This window comes from Triticum urartu, chromosome 1, assembly GCF_003073215.2.
Source record: "Triticum urartu cultivar G1812 chromosome 1, Tu2.1, whole genome shotgun sequence".
Lineage (NCBI taxonomy): Eukaryota > Viridiplantae > Streptophyta > Magnoliopsida > Poales > Poaceae > Triticum > Triticum urartu.
Genome location: NC_053022.1, coordinates 376,524,690 through 376,548,274, shown reverse-complemented (window position 1 = coordinate 376,548,274; position 23,585 = coordinate 376,524,690). Strand labels below are relative to the sequence as shown.

The window sequence follows — 23,585 nt, the reverse complement described above, 5'->3', positions numbered from 1 at the left end:
CGTTGGGCCGATTTTTCTATTCCGACGACCTAAATAGATACGCGCGGACGAAATGAATCAGGGCGAATATAAACGGAACAAAATGCTAACGAAGCTGTTGCTAGCTAGTTAAGCTGCGTGAGGCTGAGGTGCACCGGCATGGGTGGTGCAGCCTGTGGGGTGTGGGCACGTGTGGCCGGCACGGGTAATGAGGCCCAAGGCAGTCAGCAGGCGCAGGATCCGAACGCTCGCGCACGACTCTCCACGCAATCTCACTGGCCACACCTGTCCATCTCACTGGTCCATGATGCTACGATGCTTCCTTCTTCTCCCCTTGTACTCGTAGCTACAAGTAGCAGTACGTGTACTGTCGGCTACTACATTGCTCGATCGTCCTCCACACGATCCCACCTATATAGCCGCGCCTCCATTCTGCCTGCGCCTTCGCGAAGCCTCGAAGCTTGCACAGTCGTCGAGCCAGCCAGCCAGCTAGCTAGCAGCTAGCCAGTACAGTCAAGTGGCCACCACCCCCTTCTCTCCCTCTCTCCCTCTCTCTCTCTCATTGCCGCCGCTGCTGCGCATAGCTAGGCAGCAGACGCGCTCGTCGTGCTCGCCCTCCCCCTCTCGATCGTCGCGCTCGTACGTGCGTGCTCGAAGCTACACCTCGGCGGCAAGAGGCGCACTGCGCCGCCGGACCGATATATCCATCGATATCGGAGAGAAGCAGAGGGAGAGGAGGAGATCGCTCGATATACATCCGATGCAGCCTGCCGGGTCCGCCTCACGCCTCGCCGTGCTGGTGGCCGTGGTGGTGCTGGCGTCGTCGGCGGCGTGCTGCCGCGCGCAGCTGGCGAGCAACTACTACGCCGGCAAGTGCGGCAACGCGAGCGTGGAGGCCGTCATCCAGAGCGCCGTCCAGGCCCGCCTCGCGTGGGACAAGCGCATGGTCGCCGGCCTCCTCCACATGCTCTTCCACGACTGCTTCGTCCAAGTAAGCAAAGCATACGTACATGTTGCTCCTTCTTCCATTGTTTGGAGTGATTTCTACTAGCTAGTTTGCTCACCTCGTCGGCGGCACAATGCATGGATGGGTGGTCAGGGGTGTGATGCGTCGCTGCTGCTGGACGGCCCCAACACGGAGAAGACGGCGCCGCAGAACAGCGGCATCTTCGGCTACGACTTCATCGACGACATCAAGTCCGACCTGGAGGCCGCCTGCCCCGGCGTCGTCTCCTGCGCCGACATCATCATAGCCGCGACCAGGGACGCCATCGCCCTGGTAAGTTCGCTCGCTACCACGTTGCTGGTTGCGCAATGCAGATGCAAACCAAAAGAAAAAAGAAAATGAGAAAAGACCGAGTGTTCTTAACCGTTGGCTTGGCTACCATGTTACTGTTTGCTAGTTATTTCGTTATCAATATTTGACTATTGGCACATCGATCGACCTTACAGTGCGGAGGGCCGAGCTATGCGGTGACCCTGGGCAGGAGGGACGGCATGGTGTCGGTGTCGTGGATGGCCGGCGACCTGCCGTCGCCCCACGTCGACATCCCCACGGCGATTGCCATGTTCGCCAAGAAGGGCTTCAACAGCTTCGAGATGGCCACCCTCATGGGTACATTTCGACCTCCCTCTCTCTCTTCATCGGCTATCTTGGGTTTTTTACCCCAAAAATAAAAACTATCTTGGGTTTACCCTTCACCACTAGCAGTCCTTTGACCTAGGTAGAACGGCGTATTCCATGTGCATTAACACATGGAATGTCACGTATACCACTGCTGATACATAAAAAAAAGTTTATGTAGGGAAATGCATATGCATAGGGCTAGTTAACCTTTGTACTCGCCGTGTATCTAACGTCTTAATTTGCTTAACCTAATTAGATTAGATCAGTATTCAACCAAGTACCTAGTGTATGTATAATATTCTGCTGTTGATCGAGATCTGAGGCACATTGGTAAGTGGGTAGAGTAACAATCGCACACACAAATTCCCACGTCAAAATTTCAACTGCTGTAAGAAAGAAACCTTAAATTAATCTAAGCACTTCCGTTGCAAGATATACTTACGTGCATGCATGTGCAGGCGCGCACACGGTGGGGGTGACGCACTGCTCGGTGATCGAGGACCGCCTGTACAACTTCAACGGCACCGGCAAGGCGGACCCGTCCATGGACCCGACGTACGCGTGGGTCCTGACAACGTACGCGTGCCAAAAGGGCCAGCCCTTCGACAACATCGTCTACCTCGACGACCCATCCAGCATCCTCATCTTCGACAGGAGCTACTTCAACCAGATCAAGAACCGCCGCGGCGTCCTCCCCGTCGACCAGGCGCTGGGCATCGACCCCGCCACCTCGTGGATGGTCGAGTTCTTCGCCACCACCGACTTCTTCCCCGCCATGTTCGCCCACTCGATCACCAAGATGGCCGCCCTCGAAGTCAAGACCGGCACCGCCGGCGAGATCAGGAGAAACTGCCGGGTTACAAACTAAACTAGATGGTATACGACAAGTTTGTTGCTAGACACCACAGGACCAGAGATCCAAGAGATGGAGAGTATACATGGCCATTTGAGGCGCCCAATTGAGATCCATGCACATTCATATTTTTTCCCCTTTTTGTCAAGGATCGCATGATTCTACTATAGTAGTCGGTCCACCTGAGTAGCATGCAGTACGTAATTTTGTTGTGATTCTTTTGTACGTGGCTGGTATAAAAATAAGCATTCCATGATGTGTCGATGCCGTTGTTTGCTCAGAAGAGATCATCATACAACACAAGTGTAGGATTATATATATATTTTACCAGAGAAAAATGAAATGACTTTCCTCTCAAGAGCCAATTAACAGGGACTTTGCTTGGCATGACCGCATGAGCTAGCCAGCAATTACTAAGGCTGGTCGTAATGGCGAGTATCATGTACTAGTATCATGCATATGATACTAGTGTATGATACTACATCTGTAGTGCATAGTATCATAAGTTAGTATCATAGCTAACTTTATTTATTAGCATGCATGATACATAGTAGCACATCATTTAATATTATACGGTATCATGATATGATACTCAACTCTCTCTTTCTTCATTTAATTCTATGCCACCTCATCAAATTTGCCTAGTTGGCATGCATGATACTACCTATAATACTACCATTACGACCAGCCTAAAAAATCAACACCCAGGGACAGTGTTTACATCTACTGTCATGAAAAAACTTAATTAAATTTGATTAATTAGGATTAATGTAGCCACATTAGTCAACTAGCATATTGAAGAGTCTGAAACTAGGAAGCACATAGAATATGAGCAGAGTGCATCCCCAGAGGCCTTATTTTTGTTTTCCCAGATGCTATCACTCGTCAAGGGGATGCAAGAGGAATCTTCACGCCGACGCAAGCCATTTTCTTATTACGCGCGCGTCTGGTCCAGGCAAATTAAACCAACTGGACTGAAACCCTAAAAAAAAAGGCAATTGAAGCCATCACGCCGCCGTCCAGCTTGAGCTACCCCAGTAGATCGATACGCTGTGTGAATTTATATATACGCTCTTCGTAAATAATTCTATCTGTATAATGCAATGTAATGTAGCCATGGTAGGTGTAAGAAAATTCGGAAGGTGACATTCCCTGGCATAGATACGTGCATACAAGCACAAGATCGACATTGCTTCGAGAATGGTCAACACAGCTTGCTAGGTAGCTCAAGCTCCAGCTGACTGAGAAGGCAAACAAGTTGATATCGGAGCTACTATAGTACAGTATTTGTTTCTCACAAACTACGTACTATGCATTCATATTAGTATTTGTTTCCAACTTGTGAATGGTAGCTACTGTGGTTGGCATGATTAATTCATGGGTTCATGAGTTCATCCCATGAATGCATGTTCAAGTAGCGTGATTTGACTTGCATGCAGTTAGCCTTCGGTCTTGGGGCCGGGATGCATGATGCATGATGCCTCAAAGGCTCAAACTGACAGAAAAGGCAACCGTACAAGCATTCAGTCTCGCACGGCCTGGCTACACGATGCACACAAGCATGCATGCATGCGGACCAGATCATCGAGGAGCCACTAAGCAGAAGCTAGCACATGTACTATTGTATGCACTCGATTGATCATGTGCACATCATGCATCTGGACTTTCTGATCCAGCATGATTAGGTCGAGTTATACAAGTGATCGCATGTTCAGCTACATATAGAAAAGGCTTCGTGTGCTCTCCCCAACGACTTGACTTTCGTCATGCAACGCCGTGCCCATGTCCACTCATGGAAAGCTAAGTAAGCTTCACCCATCGATGTAATTTTCGCTGCGCAAGAAAAGAACTTTAAAACACAAGGAATCAGGATGCCAGGCTGAGCCGGCGGGAGTCGATGAAAGTACCATCTGCACCATGATGTCGATAGCTCCATGGTGAGCGCGTGTTGTGGATATAAACCTGAAAATACTACGGGATTGTGTATGTAGAGGCAATCGTATCTATCGAACAGTATAGATGCATGGGAGTATGTTGAAAGATTTATACAGGTTTAGGCTCTTTCAGTGGAGGTAATACCCTACTCTTGTGGTGCTCTTTCTCTTGGCGTAGATTACAACATCGTTGAGTAACGGCGGTATTGAATGCATTGTGGGGGGTTACGGTACGTATCCTAGGGCACAGCCAAATGTAGGCCATCCGACTATGTTTCTTGGTGACCGACTGTTGGGTCTCATCTGTTAGGGGTTCGTAAACCGACTGTAGACACTTGGTTCCTTAGAGAATATCTCCCTGGTATCTGACGCCATGAGCTGGTGTCGCAATGGGACTTGTGTATAGCCCTTGGCTCATTGTCTTCAGCACTGTATTTCTTGGTTGGCTTAGGCCTTAGACTAAGCCATGCGTATAACCCGACCCATTTTGCCCTTCAGGCGTACCTCCTGTATAGTTGACGGTCAAATCTAGTTGACGCCCGCATGTGTCAACTAGGGAAGCCAACACCCGCTGGCGAGCGAGGTGGGTCATCCTAGTTCCTTGCGCGCTGATGCGTTCGTTGTCCGCTGGTTGCCGTTCTTTTCATTGTGGTTTTTGTTTGTGTTTTCTATTTCTTTCAAGTTATTTCTGTTTTTTTGTTTGTTTATTTTTTGTTCTGGTATTTTTCCCTTTTTATTTTCTAATACACCGTGAACACATTTTTAATGCACAGTGAATACTTCTTTAATATACCATGAACATTTTTAGTACATCACTAAATATTTTTGTAGTGTACTTATTTTAATACACATCGAACGTGTTTCTAATATATGGCGAACTTTTTTATTATATGGTGAACATATTTTAGTATAGACTGAATTTTTAAAATTAAACTGGAAAATTTCAAAAATACTATTTTAATTTTTTAACAGGTTTTTAAAATTTAGCCTAAAAATCCCCCCTTTTTTGGAGAAAATCCGACTAAAAACCAAAAAAAAAACACTCACGCCCGAGTGGGCCGTCCTTCTCCTCTTTGGAGGTCTCTCTCTCATTCCCCGATTTATGTGGCCGAATGTCCGAACTGGACTGGCCCACGACGTACGCGCCTGTTTTTTTCCTTTTCATGCCCAGAGTCCTCCGATACAGCTAGGGCCGTTCCGCCGCCGCCGCCGTCTCCTCCGCTCTTCCCTTCGCCGCTGGCCTCCGCGCCCCACCTCCGCCTTCGAGTTCTCCCGCCTCGCCGCAGTGCCGAGAGTGTCCTTCCTCTGCCGCGCTGCCTCTTTCACCGGCCGCCGACCGACGGCAAGCCACTGCCTCCCGTACCGGCGAACCGCGTCGCGCCGTTGCTGCACGCGGAGGAGGAGGCCCCCATCTTACCGACCGCACACCTCCCTTCGGAAACCAGCCGCTACACATCTCTCCACTCCAGTGACTGGCGGCGTGCACCTCGGCAACTTGACCGTCTTCTCCACCGTGTCGGACACTCAGCAAACAGGCAACGTAAGTCCCCAGCTCGTCTCATCCTCTGCCTCAAATCTTTGTTCAATTTGCACTAGTTCTATATGTAGATCAAAGATCATACATGGATGCTTTTCTTGGAGATTCTACCACTTGTACTGGTCCTGTATGTAGAATTGTAGATGATACATGGACTGAATTTCAAAATAAACCGAATTGTACTAACCGAAATTTTGGTTTCTACCCAGGCCTGGCCGATACATAGCCTTTCGGTTCTCAGCGGCCACCGCCGTTTCCTAAAGAAAAGCAAGCGCCGCCGAAAAGTTGGTCCTAGCTGTGGGTTCGAGCACCGGGGTTGGGAAGGGAAACAAGGCGAGCTGTTAATCGGGATGGAGGCGATGGTGCGGAAGGTGCAGCAGAGGGTGAGGAAGGCACGGGAGGAGACGGATCGGTGGGACAACCTCAACTCCCGCCTCCTCTCCCAGTTCTCCAACGCCACGACCATCATCACCCGCCTTCCGGTACATTTCATTCTCCTTGGATCCTCTTTGTGCTTATTTGCATTCTACTTTTATGCAGCGTCTTCAGTGATGCACTGCGCGTGATCAATTCACAGCTGTAATGGGGTTTTAGAAATCTAGTAATAGGTGGTTACAGTAGCTTTAGTTAATGAGCAGTACCAAATTTTAGGAATAGTGATCCTGATATTGCTGCATTGTGATTTTGTGATTCTTTACTCCCCGGAGGAATTTTGAATTCTTACTCATCTCGTGTTAGGTACTTGGAGATGCTAAAAACTATGGTGTCCTGCGGTGTGTACCCAGCATCAGGGAGGATCTCTTGGGGAAGCAGATGGAGAGCCTGGAGCTCATCTTTGTTTTGATGAGGGAAACTTTGTAAGATGCTGTCACTTTTGTTTTAACTGCTTGTGCGATGGAATTGTTTTGGGTTGGCGTTACAATGCTGCTGCATTTTTTCAGGGAGGAGTTCAGTGGCATTGCCAAAGGTTTGAGCAAAGTGTTGCGTGATACTAATCAGATGGTGAGGGGTGGATCCGCACTCAGTGCAAAACAGTTGCAGTTACAAGTGGGAATTTTGCCAACTATCGCAGACTGCTTGGATGGGCTACGAACGCTGTCAGATATGCACCAGGCTGAGTAAGAACCAAGTGAAATTCCTTTACCAAACCTGCTGAAGCTTGACCACATTCTCAATTTTTGTTGTTGTTGCCAAATAACATGAATCTGGCTCACTTGACCACATTCCTTCTGGTTGAATAGAAGATTGTTGCACTATTGCTGATATGTACATTTGCCATCTCGTATATGGCCAGTTCACCAATACCGTCTCTTAGCATTTTGTTTTCGCTGGTGTCATATGTAAAAATGCTATTTTTCTAACAATTCATTGATATACATCTTACTCTTTTTATCATAGCAGAAGCTACTTCTTTACTGACAATGCATTGGTATGCCAGGTATGCGCTAAAATCATCAATCATCTCTTTGTTGACATGGACAAGCAGGCAAGTTGGAGTTTATGGCCACTAAACTATCTTTTCATCTCCTTAGATTTATTCCCTGTATTTCTGTATCTCTGTTAATTTACCCAAGACTGATCTCCTTCCCATCCCTTAAAACTAGCAGTTAGGCACATCTCGGTTCTTATCTTTCGTCATTGACTTTTGGTGCCCTTCCCTTTGCAGTTCAAGTGATATCGCTGCAATGCGCCAACTCTTGGTAGACCAACCGAACATACCAAAAGATGAAGGTAAGAAACGAAACAATAGTACTGAAAATATGGTTTTTACTAATGGTTTGATCTAATGCTTTTCCACTCCATCTTCCTCATTTTGCAGTGCAATCTATTTTCGACATTATATTTGCTGATGAAATTTGTTAAGTTGGGTGTGTGTCCTACTGCCGGGAGCCTATTGCCCAGACATGTCGAAGCCATTGTATTTTGATCTACTTTCTCATCTAGACAAAGCATGAAGGTGGCTGCAGTTTCAGGTTTAATGATCCCAATTGCTGACAAAGCTCAAGCTGGAATTAATTCAGAGAACCGTTAGCTTGTAAACCTGCAAGTGGGGTCGACATATTGGGAAGTAGCAATGTTCCGTCTCGTTGTATGGTCAAAGTCTTTATTTCTGGAATTTGGTATCAAACTATTGATCTGCTGCAACTTAAAGTGGTCTGGTGAAAGTGTCTTAGGGAAATAGTTACTGGAAGTTTCCTAGCTTTGCTTATTTGACCCTTTTGTTATGTTAACTATCAGTCCTGGAGATTGCAAGTTTTCAAACTTTTTCTTGAGAAAAACCCCCTCCATTCACAAATATAAGATTTTTTTGGATATTTCAATATGGACTACATACGGACTGAAATGAGTGAACAAACACAGTAAAATATGTCTATATACACCGATTCACAAAAAAAAGTTAGAACATCTTATATTTGTGATTTTTTTTTGAACAAGGGGGTGGTGCCACTGGCACCTTTCATTGATCTCAAGCGCAAGTTACAACTGAGATTTTACAGTGTTCCAAATCGAGATTTCCTAGCTTATGAAGCATAGGACAGTGATCAGCTGCATGAGATCTGCTATTACAAACTAAAATGGAGTAACCATTGGGAGCTGAAGAGTATGCATTGGCTGCATTGACATGCGCTTTCCTGTTAAGCTCCCTGGGAATGTATCGAACATCAATTCGAATCTGAATAGTGGCAGCAAAGAAGCTAGCTAAGTAATTCCTGATTTCCCAATGGCCAGGCTTGTTACGAATATCTCTCGATGCTGCGGCATGCGCCAAAGTCTGGTTGTCTGTAAGAAATGTAGCCTCAGTTATAGCCAATTTAGCTACTATCTGATCTGCTACCTGAAGTGCTCTCGCTTCCGCCTGAAGCGGGGAGTCAACCTGATTTTCCAGAGCAAGTGCACACACCTCAATTTGCTGTTGTTCATCTTCGAAGTAGATGAGTACGCCAATTCCCACAATGTTTTGCTTTCCTGCTTTCCATGCGGCATCTGTATATATCTTGCACCTTGAGCTCATAATTTGAATTGGACCTGTATTGGCATGCTTCTGAGAATTTAGAGATGCATTTGTTTGCGAATTTTGATCATTGCACTGCTTCGCAGGATCAATCTGAAAAGCTAGCTCCTGATTCTCTAAGATGGCCTGCATTGTTTGGTACGCCTGTGTTGGTTTTGTTTCTTTCCTGCCAAAGAGTGCATCATTCCTCACCTTCCATATCCACCAAAGAAAAGTCATTATATTTATAAGAGAGGCCTGGGGGTGCCCTGAGTTAAGAAGAGTATGAATAATTTCTGCAATGCTAGTATAATTGTTACAGAGGATTTCAGATTTAATAAACCAGGGATGAGCAACCCAGGCTGCTTTTGCAAAGGGACAAGTAAAGAAAAGATGCATGTCATTTTCGTCCTGATCACACCTAATGCAGCCTTTCTTAATATGCTTGGAATATTTCCCTGCTCTCATGCCTGTTGGAAGAGCTTTCCTCAAGAGCCTCCATGCAAAAGTCTGTACTCTTGGAACCATGGTCTTATCTTTCCACACCTGCTTGAGCAACTGCTTGATTTCTTGAGATACCTGTCTAGGTAATGGAGATCCCTGCTGTTGTGTCTTGGAGGCATGCTTTGTAAGCAGATTTTGAAGTACATTTTCCTGAAGGATGTAATTTCCAACAGAGGATATCAGCTCCCTGATGTTGAATAATTGGCACCTTCATGATGTTGTTAGCCACTTCATAGTCAAAAAGATTATAAATAAGACTGGCATTCCATGTTTTTTGATTTTGATTCCATAAATCCTTGATTTTGGAAGGATATACATAATGCCCCGGACGAATTTGTAAATGCTCATAAATCGATTGCCAATGAGGAAACCAGGGAGTGCTCCAAACAGAGGAATTACCATCAAGAATTTGATAAATTGAATTTGCATAAAGAATGTGCTTTACCTTGAGAATTGAAGCCCAGAAACCTGATTTTGGAATGTTGTTTTTTGCTCTCCATATAGAAGTATCAGGAAAATATTTAGATTTAAGTACCTGTGACAAAAAACTTTGGGGTTCCTCTGCAATTCTCCAAGCTGCTGATAGGATTAGTCCTCTATTTACTGCTTGGATGTTCTTGATTCCTAGCCCCCCTTCAACTTTTGGGGTGCAAATGTCCTTCCATGCCCTAAGGCAAAGAGCTTTCTTTGATGGGTCTTCTTTTATTCCTGTCCATCAAAAATTCCTAATGATAGAAGTAAGTTTGACAATAAGTTTCCTAGAGAAAAGGATATTTGACATATAGTAGACAGGGATGGAAGCGAAAACTGAATTGATCAGAGTTAATCTAGCTGCATGTGAAAGTTTGTTGGCCTTATAGCCAGTCAATTTAACTTTAAATTTGTCGGCAACAAAATCATAAGCACTGGATCTATCTTTGTCAGGGAGGATTAAAGGATGTCCTAAATAGATAGAACTATCGCTAATATCCTGCACCGGAAAAATTCTTTTAATACCCTCCTTATTGATGGCATTGACATTCCTGCTGAAAATAATAGCAGACTTGCTCCAGTTTGGCATTTGACCTGAAAGGTTGCAAAATCTTTGAAGAATTTGAAGCATATGAGTAGCTTCTTCAACTGTAGCTTGTCCACAAATCAGTAAATCATCAGCAAACATTAATGAGTGAATAGGAGGACATCCTGGCCCTAAAATAATCCCTGATAAGTGGTCGGCGAGCATGGCTTCCTGTAAAGAGATTGACAACTCATTGATGGCCAGAACGAACAAGTAAGGGGACAGAGGGCAACCCTGCCTAATGCCCCTACTACTTTGAAAGCGGCCATAAGACTGACCATTAATAATGACCGAGAAAGTGGGGATAGCCATGCAAGCATAAATTAAATTTATGAAATGACCATGCAGTCCTTTACGGGCAAGAGCTTTAACAATGAAATCCCATTCAATTCTATCAAAAGCCTTGGCAAGATCTATTTTAACCATAAAAGCAGGGCTATTCCAAGATTTAAGGTTAAAGGAATGGGTAATTTCCTGTGCAATGATGATGTTATTGCTAATCCTTCTGCCAGGTATAAAAGCTTGCTGAGAGTGATGAATATAGTTTGGCAGGTGCGGTTTAAGCCTGTTTGCTAAAGTTTTAGCAATAACTTTGTAAATCACATTGCAAAGACTAATGGGCCGAAAATCTTGAGGGACCAGGGGAGCAATTTTCTTAGGAATCAAAACAATATGAGTATCATTCAAATGGTTAGGAACAATACCCTGTATGTAGAAGTCTCTGACTACCTTGGTTATATCATCACCTATCCAATCCCATGCAGCCAAATAGAACTCCACATTAAATCCATCCGGTCCCGGTGAAGCATTCCTTTTCATAGCTTTCAAGGTATCCAGGATCTCCTTTTTATCTGGGATGCTAAAAGTAAAATCATCTTCTCCTTCCTGGTAGGTTGTGTTCATGTAAGGCCTGCCATGATTCACATTAGAGGAGGAAAAGAGATTTTGAAAATAATTGATGAAAGTCTTGGCAATAGTATGAGGATCAACTTGAAGATTGTTATTCTCATCCTTAATAGAAACAATTCTGTTTTTCCTCCTCCTTTTAAGCACAGCATGATGAAAGTAATTAGTGTTTCTATCACCATTGACAGCCCAATGCTTTTTAGCTCTTTGCCTATAATACTCTGTTAACTTGGTCATGTTTTGCTCATACTTACAAATCAGAGAGGTCTCTAGAGAGTGGTTCTGTACCTGAGGAGGTTCCATTTGGATATTTTTTATTTGCTCACCTAAAGTATCAAGCTCCTGCTGAATTGGCTTCTTCTTTCTACACCACACTCTTAAAGCTCCTGCAAGGTTAGTTGCCCTATTGTGGAAAGCTTTATCCCTGGAAGCAATCCAAATATTTTTAGCATATTCATGAAAATCACTTTCCATAAGCCACCAGTTTTCAAATTTAAAGTTCCTTTTAGGCTTGCGCATATGAGCATCAGTAGAAAGAAGAATAGGAGCATGATCACTGAGAATAATAGGAAGATTATAAACATTAGAATTGGGAAAGACCGCACACCATTCAGCATTAACTAGACATCTATCAAGTCTTTCCATGGTTGGGTTGGAAGAATACCTTTTGTTTGTCCAAGTATAAGCAGGGCCACTATATCCCAGATCAATCAGACCACATTGTTTCACAATATAACGAAAAGCATGCAAGCAAGAGTAATTCACAAAAGGAGAACTTTTATCGACATCATAAAGTATGTCACTAGAGCGACAAACAAAAAGATCTCCCATACACAAAATAGGATTTCCTTGGTTATCATACACAAAAGAGGCAATACGATCCCAGATGTCACTAGAGCGACGATGATACGGGTCTCCATATATACAAACAAGAGCAAAAGAAACGCTAGAAACTGGATTAACTACAGAGGCAAGGATCACATGGAAGTCCGCAAAATGAACCTTAACTTGGACCTCGTCCGTCCACATCAGCCAAAGACCTCCTGACTTGCCTCTTGAAGGGACAACTACGCTATCTACAATGTCAAAACGATTAAGAAGATCAGCTCTATTAGTCTTGGATGATTTAATTTCAGAAACAAAGGTGACCTGAGCACTAGTAGAACGCATGAGGTTGGCAAGGTAGGTCATCTTCTCACTGCCTAGGCCCTTGCCTTTGCCCCGGCAGTTCCATGCTATGCACTTCATGGCGCCCGTGGTGCCTTATGGGCTGGCACCAATGCCCGATCTAGTTCCATATCTTCATCACGTATATCCTCTGACAAAGCCAAATTATTGCCATGTATACCAGAGATAGTCTCACTCTCACCTTGGACTGATATTGATATATCGACCCTGGGGGGGGGGGGGGGGGGGGGGGGGGGGGTCAGGATTAGTATCCACACTCATCTGGTAGTTGCCAATAGGCCGAGGAGGAGAGTAAACATCCACACAATGGCTAGAAGTAGCTTCACTGGAGTCTGGTGAATAGCCACCTTTACCAGCCTCCTTGAGTTCCATGACTGGACCTGCTCGCTTGCTAGGAGGAGGATAAGGACGCCCCATCAATCCTGTAGTCTGGCGTCTGACTCTACGTACAGACGGGCCAGTAGCCATCTTCCTCGGTGAGTGATAGCAGCTGTCATCAGGAGAACCAGCCCCCAAAAAAACAGACCCGTGAGGGTTGGAATTGAGAACACCAAATCCTGGAGGTGGAACATCCCACTCACTAGGTCGTCTTCCATGCTGCCGTTCCCGCTCCCCTTCTTCTCCTCTTCGGATTTCCTCTGTTGCTGCATCTCTAGTTCGTCCACTATCTGCACAATTGTTCTCCCTTTCTTCATATCTGAAGGAACAGAGATCAACTCCTTCTTTCTCTTCTCTATGAGAATTGACAGCCCCTATCTGCTGTACAGGGTGACAAATCTTCTGATTTTCTGCTGCATCAGTCTGAAGTGTTGGAATTTCGCACGCGCCAACAGGAGCAGCACTCTTGATCGGTTGAGTATCTGATGGCTGACTTGGAGAAAGGGCTCTTTTGATTGTGGAATTTAGAGGAAATGTTTGCAAAGGTTGAGGAGCAGGCTGCAGAAATGGTAATGGATTATCGGACCTATTGCCACCATGCATGGAGAACATAGATAATGTACTGCCCTCTCTTCCCTGGTCTTGACTACCTGTAGTCAGAGGCTGATTAGAATCAGCTGTAATTGTGTTTTGTTGCCCACTGATTACAGGAAAGGACCTTTGACCCATCATAAACTCGCCAGTAATTTCTTTTCCATAATCTGCGTTGAAGGATGCCTCACATACTCCAACTCTTCTGTAAGCATCCCATTGCCTTTGTCTTTTGGTTGGTCCTCTTTAAACATCCTTCGAAATCTGCTGAGAATGGGATTGGATGTTCTTCCATACTCGATAGACTGCACTGGTATCTTCTCTGAATTCATAATCCATTCCCCATACATGTAGAACGGAATATCTTCTGCAGATCTATTGTTTCTCACCCTTGCCATGATAATATCATTTCTTTTTGGACAGTGCTGCACTGTATGAAACATAATCCCACAAAAAAGGCATATTCTGCCAATCTTTTCATAGTGAAGATAGACCGTCTTAGAAGTATTGTCATCCAAAGTCAGGTTGATCTTATCTACCACTGAATCCTTTATATTAATCTTGGCCTTACCCCAAATATAATCTGGTCTTGCAAACAGCATATTCTCTTGCAAAGGATGGAACTCAGATGGCTTGCCAATTGTAGAGAGGATCTGCTGCAAGAGATTGAGGGACCTATGATTCCTTGGTACTCCATAAACACGAACATTCACATATATATTCTCAAACTTGTAATCCTCCTTAGTTTTGGATTCATCCATTGGATCTATCCATTCTAAGAGAATATTGTCAGAGCCCATAGTCCATGGCTGGCGTGTGTATACAAACATCATGGATTCAAGAGAAGTAAAGTGAGCCATAAAGAGATGCCCTGAAATCTGAGAAATTGCATGAAAATGGTGCCTCCACGCTCGTGTCATGGCTTGAGAAATTGCTTGGTCTTGGAGTTCCTCCAGTACATGCCACTTTCATAAGAAGATTGTAGCAATACTCTATCTGTGGATCTTTACTGACCTGAACTGCCCGCAAGTTCTGGATTCTTGGCGCCTCAATACTTATGGCTTGAAGATTCAAAGCCAACTCCGGAATCTCCATCACTTCAGTGGCCTCTGTATGCCCAGCTTCTCTGTGTTCGCCTTTTCCCCCTTCTTGAATCGCTGATGGCAGGTAACCTTCCATCTGAATGGAGAGAACTTGGACTAACTGGAGAGAACTGAGCAGATTAGGGGAGAAGAGGGAGGAAGAGATTACGGAGAGCACTAATCAGGCTTGGAGGGCGGAAGAACGAAGCGATTAGGCAGAGGAGTGGGGATCTTGAATCTAGGGGTTGGGGTGGAGATTAGAACGGCATTTCGCCAGTCGCCACAGGGGCCAACGAGAAGGAACTAGAACCCTTATATTTGTGAATGGAGGGAGTATTTCTTTTGACCTTGGTACAAGAACTTGCAAATTTCAAATTATTGAGTGAGAATGGGCAAATTGTGCTTGGTTTCTCTTTCATAAAGTTCTTCGTTTGCCGAAGAGAAGAAATCCTTACAGGACGGCCACCATTTCGAAAAATCTGATACCCGCTCCGTTTCAAAATAAGCGTGTCAACTTTGTATTAACTTTGAAATATACTGATAATTGGTCAACACTCAACTGGCAGCTGGGTGGAAGAGAAACTGGTCGTAGTTCAGATGGTACGCAAATCAACACTCATCGTGTGTTCAAAATGTTTCCAAATTGCGGCCTTGTGTTTCGTAGTAGAGTGGATGCTCGTCGCTCCTGGTGACATTTTTCTCTCGTGGCCTCGTGGGGGATGGTGGCTTTGCGGATTTCGGATCTGGATCGACCAGCGGGGTTCGGTTCATCGCGGCCGTCCGGATTTTGAATTGGACGGCCCACGTCGGCGGCAGAGCACATGTCAGCACGAGCGCCCTTCCCGTCGTGCGCTCGGCCCCCTCCCCTCCCCACCCAATGTCCATCCCCCGCCGATCACCGCCGCCGCCGACACCGCCGCCGTGCCCCGGCCTCCTCGCCGCCCTCCACCACAGCGTCTCGGCCGGCCACGCCGCCGCCGCCGTCTCCCTCCTGCCCACCCTCTCCCGCGCCGGCCTGCGCCCGCCCTTCCCGCTCCTCTCCTCGCTCGCCCGCCTCCTCCTGCTCCGCCGCGCCGCGCCGTCCTTCCCCGCCCTGGCAGGCCGCCTGCTGCTCTACGTCCGCCTCGCCGGCCTCAAGCATTTCGTCGCATATTCCACCCAGCTCGCCAACCACCTCCTGTCTCTGCATTTCCTCCTCGGCCGGCCGCGGGACGCCCGCCGCCTGTTCGCCAGAATGCCCCGCCACAGCTTGTACTCCTGCAACGCCATGTTAGCGGGGTACGCCCACCTCTCCCTCGCAGCCCCTGCAGCGGAGATCTTTGCTGCTATGCCGCAACGCGACCTCAACTCCTATAACTCTGCTATGCTCGCACTCGCGAGCGGTGGAGAGATGCGGGGAAGCTTGGTGCTCTACTCCGACCTCCGGCACACGTCTCCTTCCCTTGGTTACAGCGATCACACCTTCTCGGCGCTCCTGGTGGCGTGCGCTGGTCTCATGGACAGGGACCTTGCCAGGCAGCTCCATGCCCATTTGTCTCATCTTGGGTTCTTGTCTGATATTAACATCGCCAGTTCCCTCGTTGATGTGTACAGAAAATGTGGCTGCATTGCTTATGCACATAGGCTGTTCGACGAGATGCCTGTGAAAGACTTGCGGGTGTGGACGTCAATAGTTTGCGGCTACGCAGAGGATAGCCAGATGAGTATTGCTCGTCAGATCTTTGATCGGATGCAAAAGAGGAGTATCATTTCATGGAATGCTCTCATGGAGGGATACGTTCGTAATGGACAGGCAGCAGAAGCATTGAGTATTTTTAAACATTTGATCAAGGATGGTTTTCATCCAGATCAGTCCACCTTCAGCAGCGCTTTGTCTGCTTGTGCAGCTATTGGTTCAGTGACACATGGTAAGCAGATCCACGGCATGTTGCTACAAACTGGTTTTGATCCCAGTGTAATTGTTCTCAGCTCACTCATTGACATGTACTCGAAAGGTGGTTATTTGGCCGGTGCCAGACAGGTTTTCAGTCTAGCATGTCAGGAGAGGAAGGATACTGTGTTGTGGAATGCAATGTTATCTGCTATATGCCATCATGCCCATGGACAGGACGTGATAGGATTGTTTGTTCAGATGATTCGGGAGCGAGTGAAGCCTGATGCTAACACGTTTTTGCTAGTTTTGACAGCTTGTTGCCATTGCAGCCTAGTTGATGAAGGCATGAATTTCTTTGATTTGATGACCAAGAGATACAGGATTGTTCCAGGAGAAGACCATTATGTTTGTGTGGTGGATTTGATCAGCCGTTCATCCCGTTCATGTGATGAAGTAGTTGAATGGATCAGAAGTTCACCATTCGGTTCTAGCAAACAAGCTTGGGAAACTTTGGTTGGGAAATGCGCGATAAATGGCAACGCAGAGTTGATGAGTAAAGCAGAGGAGCAGCTAGCCGAACTGGACAGTCCAAAATAAATGAGTGCTTGCTCTTCAAAGTTTGTTTTGCGAGGTTATCTCCCTTGACTCCCATGTTGAAGAAGGCTCAGGCAGACAAATTACTTTGTGATAAGAACTTTGGCATGGTGAAAGCTGTTTGTTCTTTGCACAGGAAACATTCTTTTGTGAACAGAGACTGGATAAGTGCATCCCTGAACAAGTGTGATGTAGCAGTGGCATCATAAAGAATCGGTGGTGAAGGGACCTGCAGACATGAGAGTTCTGCTGGGCGTGGTGTAATTGAAGGAAGAGGGAACGGATATTCTTGAGCAAATAATGCGCTGCGGCTTGGCATACCAAGTAAAGAGTGAAAAAGCGATTTCACAAATATTGTCAAGCAAACATCGCTCTGTCATGTCACATGCCAATGGACACAGGACACACCGAAACAGGAAGCTCAGCATTACTATTTTTCTGCTGGCCTTCTTGAAAGTTTGTAGGTACAAATAATTCATCATCCATATTGTATCTGCATCTGTGTCCAGTTTCAGAAAATGATGTACAGATACTTGCATTACAGCAAGGAAATGTGATTTTGCCCAGGTTAGCATGTAGTTGTGTCCACAGGATTACATGGCGGATGAAACAAATAAACATAGGCTATTGCAAATTTAGCAACATATTTCTGATGCTGGTGCATAAATCGTGTATGTTGTTTGTGTACAAACATGTGTGACAAAGCTAATCCATAAACATGGATGTTGTTTTTCTTTTGCTACTACAGGCGATACATTCATTTCATATGCATACCTAAGATATAAATTGTAATATTTCATATACATACTCCATAAATATGGATGTTCTTGTCCACAGGATTATGACGGCAGATGTTGTGTACAAACATGTTTCTGCTGCAGAACGCCATCATGTTCAACAACGTACATCAAATATCTTAAAAAGCAGACAAAATTCCCTAGAAAAGCCTAACTATGTATGCTGAGAATTGCGCTATCTACTTGGATGTTGCAACCAGCAAAATGACGCCAAAGCCTTCAAGTCTGTAATACTTCATGAAGCTATTGGTAATGCTTGACCCATACTGGCACAGAGTATACCAGAGTTCCCAGCACGAAAGAGAGCACGAAGGTCGCTGCAGCATAGACAAAGGCCCTACCAATCTGTCCGCTGCTTCGCATAGCGTAGATTTCAGCAGCAAAAGTAGACACTGTGCTCAAGCAGCCGAGGAAACCAAACTGTATGCCATTAAGAACAGTTGTCGAACGCTTTGTATTCACCTACAGAAAGACCAAAACCAATCAGAGAGATAGCAACACAATTTACATAAACCGTATAAACACATGCTTTAGCTATTATACCGCTTTGGCAGTCACGGCCAGTGATGCCATGATACCCGCAGCAAGAACATTGGCTACAAGTGTCCCGATGGGCAGCCATTTGAGGGATCTCTGTTTGCCGATTCCCTGGCCATTGAGCCTTGCCAAGTACCAGCGTAACCAAACGCCCGGAGGCGCAACCGAGCACCCCAACCATAGTACAGCGCCATCATCAAGATTGCGCACCTTTATTATGGCCAACACGATGCTCAGAACCCACACAAAAGAAAGCAAAATCATCATAACTGCTATAAGCACAAAATGTTTAGTCCTAGTGTTGACTTTCAGGTGCTCCCAGTTACATTTGCTTCCTATTGAACTATTTTCCTTGATGCATTTCAGGATCCAGCTTCGTAGGCGCTCACCTGTTTCGGCGCCCACCCTGATGGACTCATTGACAATGAACATTCCTGAGTAGGTTAGTGTTGTTAATCATCAAAAGAATGATTTCCCTTATCTCTTTATTTAGTGGTAACTAATTTTGGACTAATAGCACTTTATAGAAAATTATGATGAGGTACCTAATACTATGCCAGCTATGGCATATGCCCAATGGTCTTTGGAAGACATGCTAACCATCGCTTGATTCCACCCACTGAAGGTAGTAAGGCTTCCCATGTATCCGGTTGTGATTCCAACAATGAGATGTTCAGATATGTGCCGAATGTCAGTCTTAAAGATGATCCCAAACCAGGCCATCAGGAAGGATCCTAGCTGATGCACAAACATTTGGGCATTAACATGTGTCAGTATAGCCCAAATCCCTGGTGGTTTTTTACTTGAGTAGGTACAGGATAGAACATACCATGTTTGATGGAAGATCAAGGTACAACGGGCTTTGGTTGGAGGTGAGTGCCAGGCAGCCTGGGCCGAACAGCTTTTGGAGCCCATACCTTGTAAATACCTAATTTGGACATCAAAAACGTAATTACGGGAATGGAAAGGGATGGTACAACGGTAAATGTTTTCTGAATGCATGCATGAGTTTAAAGTAAAAATGTCCCCTGAACTTTCATCGATCTTCCGCTACATTTACGTACACTAAGGAAGATCACTTAGTAATTAACACCTAATACAAACAACAGTACACAAAGATTTGGAAAGTTACCCCAAATAACCCAAAGGCAGCTAAATGGATCAGGTAAGAAGCGTAATCTAGCCTCCGAGAAAGCATATATTCTTCAACCTGCAGGAAAGCATAGACATGTTCATTTTAGCATCTATAGCACACCGTACAGCCTCGCAATAGTGCTAGACAGCATAATCATTTGATTAATAATTGCAAGCAATCACTGAACTCAAAGTACAATTTTGTACCTTGCCTGATGAGCTCTCGCCCTTTGGCTCCACAGAAGACTCAGGTGCTGGCAGACCTGTGCCATGTGAGCTGTAGCCATGGATTCGATTATCTCGGACAGGACCGAACTTATGTTGATCCAATGTATTTGCCGTATCTTCATCATCCTCATCTTCCAAGGCTAGCACTCGGTCACCACTGTCAATGACCTGAGCCAAAGCCGAGCCATCAGCATCACCTAGCAACTGGTCTGCTGACTGAAGGGAATGCCTCATTGAGTTGAGGATCGAGTCGCCCATCTCGCGAGAGAGGCTAATGGATCCCCTTGAACTGGGCCTGCTACTTCTCCTGCTTAGCAGTGAGCCTGACCTAGCAGCCGAAGGATGGCCAGCGGAATCCATGGATTCACTTCTTACATAGCCCAGCCGATTCCCCTCAGAAACATGGCTCCTAGTTGAAGAGTCGTCCATAATGCAAGCTCGCTTTTCCAGCTAGCTACAAGAGATGTAAGAGCACTGCCAGAGAAAAAGAGAGTAGTTTTTCAAAATCAATCGCCACCAATACATGCCTTATAAAATCAGGGAGCAATAGGAACCAGACAATGAGCAGGACAAAGAGATAGATTGGGGGTATATTTTTTGGCTGAAGCTGGACCAATCACATCAAAAACATATTAGTACTGCACAAGGCCGTGGAAAATCTTTTTTAAAAATTCAGAAATTCCTTTCTCTAGTCAATCCCAACGAGTTCAAAACATATTAGCAGTGCCCAGCAAAGTTCAGAAAGTAAGAAGAAAAAACACCATAGCTCAAAATGTTAACAAAAGGTGAAAATAACATAGCTGTTTATGTACTGAAGGACACATAAAGAACTCTGAAAAAAGATTCCTGGCACATACACATGGGGTACTGAAGTAACTATATTGATCAGTGAAGTGATCATACGCAGGGATAGGGTACACCAGCTGAAGGCAAGGCCAAGAGCCCAAGACAGGAAGAGCCAATCAGTGGGATCAAAATCCAAAAGAAGAGCCAAACGGTGGATCCACCACCGGAATTTAACGGAAGTGCTAACTAACCCGTGAAATAATTAAGTAGATGCAGACAAGAACATGTTGGCAACGTTGACGGCACCATTTCAATCAGCACGGCGCTTAGCCAAACATGTGGCGTCTGCTAATTAGGCTGCTACTGGATAAACAAATGGATTTCCAGAAGAGAAGCTAGTGAAAAGGCGCTGGCCTTTTTGACATGGACACTAAACTAATGGTGAACCAGTCTAATCCCCCGGCGCCTTTAGCTGCCGAAGCGCACTCGCTTGGTCAAGGAAGGTGGGAGGGAGATCGGCGGGACCCCACGCCGCCCGCGTACCCGCCGTCGCCGGTCCTTTTTCGCCGTCTCGGAGCCATGCATGTATCTTGCGGCTTCTTTGTCGATCGGATTTACCCATCTGCAGGAGCAGGAGAGAGGAAGGTGGACGAGAGGAGGAGAGAACCTGTTGGGGTTGAAGCTGACGGCGGAGGACGGCGGGCGGCTCGTGCGGACGGGGGTGAGCGCGCGTGACCGGCGGTGAGTCGAGGTGGTCGTCTCCGTGCATACACCCCATTTTTATAGGTGGAAAACGGAATCACGGGAGAGCAGAGCCTGTGGACGGACGGGAATGGGATGGGTATGAACGGACTGCGCGGGGATGGCAATGGACGGCTCCGATCCGATCTTCTCACGACTCACGATTCCGCTTGCTGCTGAAAGAGTGAAGACGGACTTCACGGCATCTCCCACGTCGTTCCATGAACGGACATTTGGGCCATTTAACGTCATTCTTCAAATATTTTTTATTTTTCTGGTCCTTTTCCTTTCTTTACCGAGTTAAAGTTTCTCATTCAGTAGCATTTCAACGATACATTTAGAACTTGCAACAAATACAACCAGAAGCAATTTCATTGTATGTTCAACAAGTTTTATAATTAGCATCCATCAAACAAACAAATGGAATGATTGGTCGAACAGAATGACTCACTTTTGCCTTCGCGTAGTTTGCAAAGATGTTGCAACCCTATTGGTCTACAAAATTCGCCACATCGGGATCCAAGTCACCAGTCTTCACGTGTGTACGACCTTGGACTCGCATGCTTGCTTAACCGCAAGCTTTTTCTTCTCGAGGTCAACTTTTTTCTTTTCTGCATATCCATGAACGCGTTAAACATCTTCGCCTTTTCTTCTTCTTGGCCTTTGCCTCCTCTTCTTCAACATGATGTCCTCTCACTTGTCTGTTATCTTGGTCACCATCCCTTCACGCTTTGCCTTCGTTCTCATGTTTCTTCTCGCTCGACCTCGGCAGTCGGCACACAGGTGGCCGGTACAAGCCCTCCCCCATTTGATCGCTTGTTTCACCAACTTCATCCCCTTTGGTGATGGCAGTCTTGACGTAATTGGATATATCACTCCACTTGATTTGGACATTCAACTTGCTCCAACAATGAAGCATCATGAATGGCTTTGCCCTCGTTTTTTTACAATGTCATTGCAGGGTCGGGCTAGCAAAGAAATACAATCACATGATCAACACATTGCAACATAGAGCAAAACAGTCACATGATCAACACATACAACATAGCAAAGCAAAACTTGCGCGCTCATGGAGTCTCACGCCACTTGACCATCGATTTTGCATTTGTGGCTTTGTGCATATGCTCCACCAAACTTGTTGACGTACTCTTGAATGGTGAAGTAGGATCAACGCCCCTCTAAAACTATAGAAACCCAAGGGGTGAAAGTGTATTGTCTCCCAATTAATGTTTTTGTGTTGAAGACTCAAAAGTTTTTTGATTTTATTTGAGTCGTAGTGAACCCACGCTATAAAGAGGGGGGGTGTTGAGAGTGTTAGGGATCATATTCCATTCATATAAAAATTCTTCAGAAGCAAAATCATGAATCAAATCCAAAATTGAATCTCTCGCTTGAATGTGAGGGCTTGTTGAGAAATAGTTGACCAGTTCAAAATCATGAACAAAATCTAAAATTAAACACCCCAATTGAATGGGAAGGGGTCCAAAATTAGGGTGCATAGTGAATTAGATGTTCCAGAGAAAAATAGGTGTTATGGGGATTGGTATGTTCTTTTAGATGGTGAGAGGGTGTACATGACTGATGTGTTTACATGCTGATTGCTGACGATTAATTTATGAAGTCATTGACACATTCAAAATCGTGAATCAAATCCAAAATTGAATATCTCAATTGAATAAGAGAGCTCATGGTGAAACAGTTGGCTCAACCAAAATCATGAACCAAATCCAAAATTACACACCTCAATTGAGCAGGAGGGCTCCAAGACTAGGGAGCACAGTGAATTAGATAGATTATCCAGAGAAAACAGGTCTTTATGAGAGGATTCACGAGGTTGATGCGTTTTGCAGGCTGGTTGTCGCTAATTAATATGATAAATCATTGACCCAGTTCAAATCATGAACTCCATCTAAAATTGAATACCTCAACTGAAAGAGCGAGCTCGTTGAGAAATAGTCGACCTGGTCACTTGAACAAAATCAAAAATTGAACATCTCAAATTGAATGGTGGGCTAAAATTAGGGAGCATACTGAATTAGATTCCCGAATGAGAGGGCTCGCTGAGAAATAGTTGACCAGGTCAAAATCATGAACTAAATCTAAAATTGAACACCTCAATTGAATGGAAAGGGGTCCAAAATTAGGGAGCATATTTTACTCCCTTTGTCTCAAAATATAGGATGTGTTATTTTTTCAAAAAAAGTCAAATCTCTTGAAATTTGGCCAAATTTGTAGAGAGTATATCAATATCCTAATATCAAATCAGT

The 23,585-nt window shown here is 45.3% G+C and overlaps 3 protein-coding genes across 4 annotated transcripts; 2 read left to right on the top strand and 1 right to left on the bottom strand.

The window, feature by feature from the left end:
* Window positions 1-365: 365 nt before the first annotated feature.
* Window positions 366-2,719, top strand: LOC125534152 (peroxidase 57-like). Its single transcript, XM_048697443.1, has 4 exons — window positions 366-970; window positions 1,079-1,258; window positions 1,432-1,594; window positions 2,065-2,719. The coding sequence occupies exons 1-4, from the start codon at window positions 740-742 to the stop codon at window positions 2,472-2,474; spliced, it is 984 nt and encodes a 327-aa protein (XP_048553400.1). The 5' UTR covers window positions 366-739; the 3' UTR covers window positions 2,475-2,719.
* A 2,808-nt stretch (window positions 2,720-5,527) lies between these two features.
* On the top strand, window positions 5,528-8,134 carry LOC125513509 (uncharacterized protein At5g43822-like). Its single transcript, XM_048678641.1, has 7 exons — window positions 5,528-5,933; window positions 6,140-6,412; window positions 6,669-6,787; window positions 6,872-7,048; window positions 7,369-7,416; window positions 7,597-7,661; window positions 7,750-8,134. The coding sequence occupies exons 2-7, from the start codon at window positions 6,281-6,283 to the stop codon at window positions 7,791-7,793; spliced, it is 585 nt and encodes a 194-aa protein (XP_048534598.1). The 5' UTR covers window positions 5,528-5,933; window positions 6,140-6,280; the 3' UTR covers window positions 7,794-8,134.
* A 9,743-nt stretch (window positions 8,135-17,877) lies between these two features.
* On the bottom strand, window positions 17,878-21,395 carry LOC125513487 (fluoride export protein 1). 2 transcript variants are annotated; one of them, XM_048678624.1, is made up of 7 exons: window positions 20,649-21,395; window positions 19,771-20,265; window positions 19,562-19,639; window positions 19,259-19,357; window positions 18,975-19,167; window positions 18,436-18,863; window positions 17,878-18,354 (listed from the first exon to the last, which is right to left on the bottom strand). In XM_048678624.1, the coding sequence occupies exons 2-7, from the start codon at window positions 20,218-20,220 to the stop codon at window positions 18,136-18,138; spliced, it is 1,467 nt and encodes a 488-aa protein (XP_048534581.1). In that variant the 5' UTR covers window positions 20,221-20,265; window positions 20,649-21,395; the 3' UTR covers window positions 17,878-18,135. The 2 variants fall into 2 exon arrangements, with proteins under 2 accessions (XP_048534581.1, XP_048534573.1); XM_048678616.1 differs by having other exon boundaries at window positions 21,245-21,395.
* Window positions 21,396-23,585: the final 2,190 nt, after the last annotated feature.

What these genes read in the sequence shown, in the direction of transcription:
- LOC125534152 (XM_048697443.1), top strand. Translation starts at nt 740, where the DNA reads ATGCAGCCTGCCGGGTCCGCCTCACGCCTCGCCGTGCTGGTGGCCGTG. An exon ending in TCCACGACTGCTTCGTCCAA is followed by an intron (nt 971 to 1,078) that starts GTAAGCAAAGCA and finishes ATGGGTGGTCAG; the next exon opens with GGGTGTGATGCGTCGCTGCT. An exon ending in CCAGGGACGCCATCGCCCTG is followed by an intron (nt 1,259 to 1,431) that starts GTAAGTTCGCTC and finishes TCGACCTTACAG; the next exon opens with TGCGGAGGGCCGAGCTATGC.
- LOC125513509 (XM_048678641.1), top strand. Translation starts at nt 6,281, where the DNA reads ATGGAGGCGATGGTGCGGAAGGTGCAGCAGAGGGTGAGGAAGGCACGG. An exon ending in GTTTTGATGAGGGAAACTTT is followed by an intron (nt 6,788 to 6,871) that starts GTAAGATGCTGT and finishes GCATTTTTTCAG; the next exon opens with GGAGGAGTTCAGTGGCATTG. An exon ending in TTGTTGACATGGACAAGCAG is followed by an intron (nt 7,417 to 7,596) that starts GCAAGTTGGAGT and finishes TTCCCTTTGCAG; the next exon opens with TTCAAGTGATATCGCTGCAA.
- LOC125513487 (XM_048678624.1), bottom strand. Translation starts at nt 20,220, where the DNA reads ATGGACGACTCTTCAACTAGGAGCCATGTTTCTGAGGGGAATCGGCTG. An exon ending in GCGAGAGCTCATCAGGCAAG is followed by an intron (nt 19,640 to 19,770) that starts GTACAAAATTGT and finishes GCTTTCCTGCAG; the next exon opens with GTTGAAGAATATATGCTTTC. An exon ending in TTGATCTTCCATCAAACATG is followed by an intron (nt 19,168 to 19,258) that starts GTATGTTCTATC and finishes TTTGTGCATCAG; the next exon opens with CTAGGATCCTTCCTGATGGC.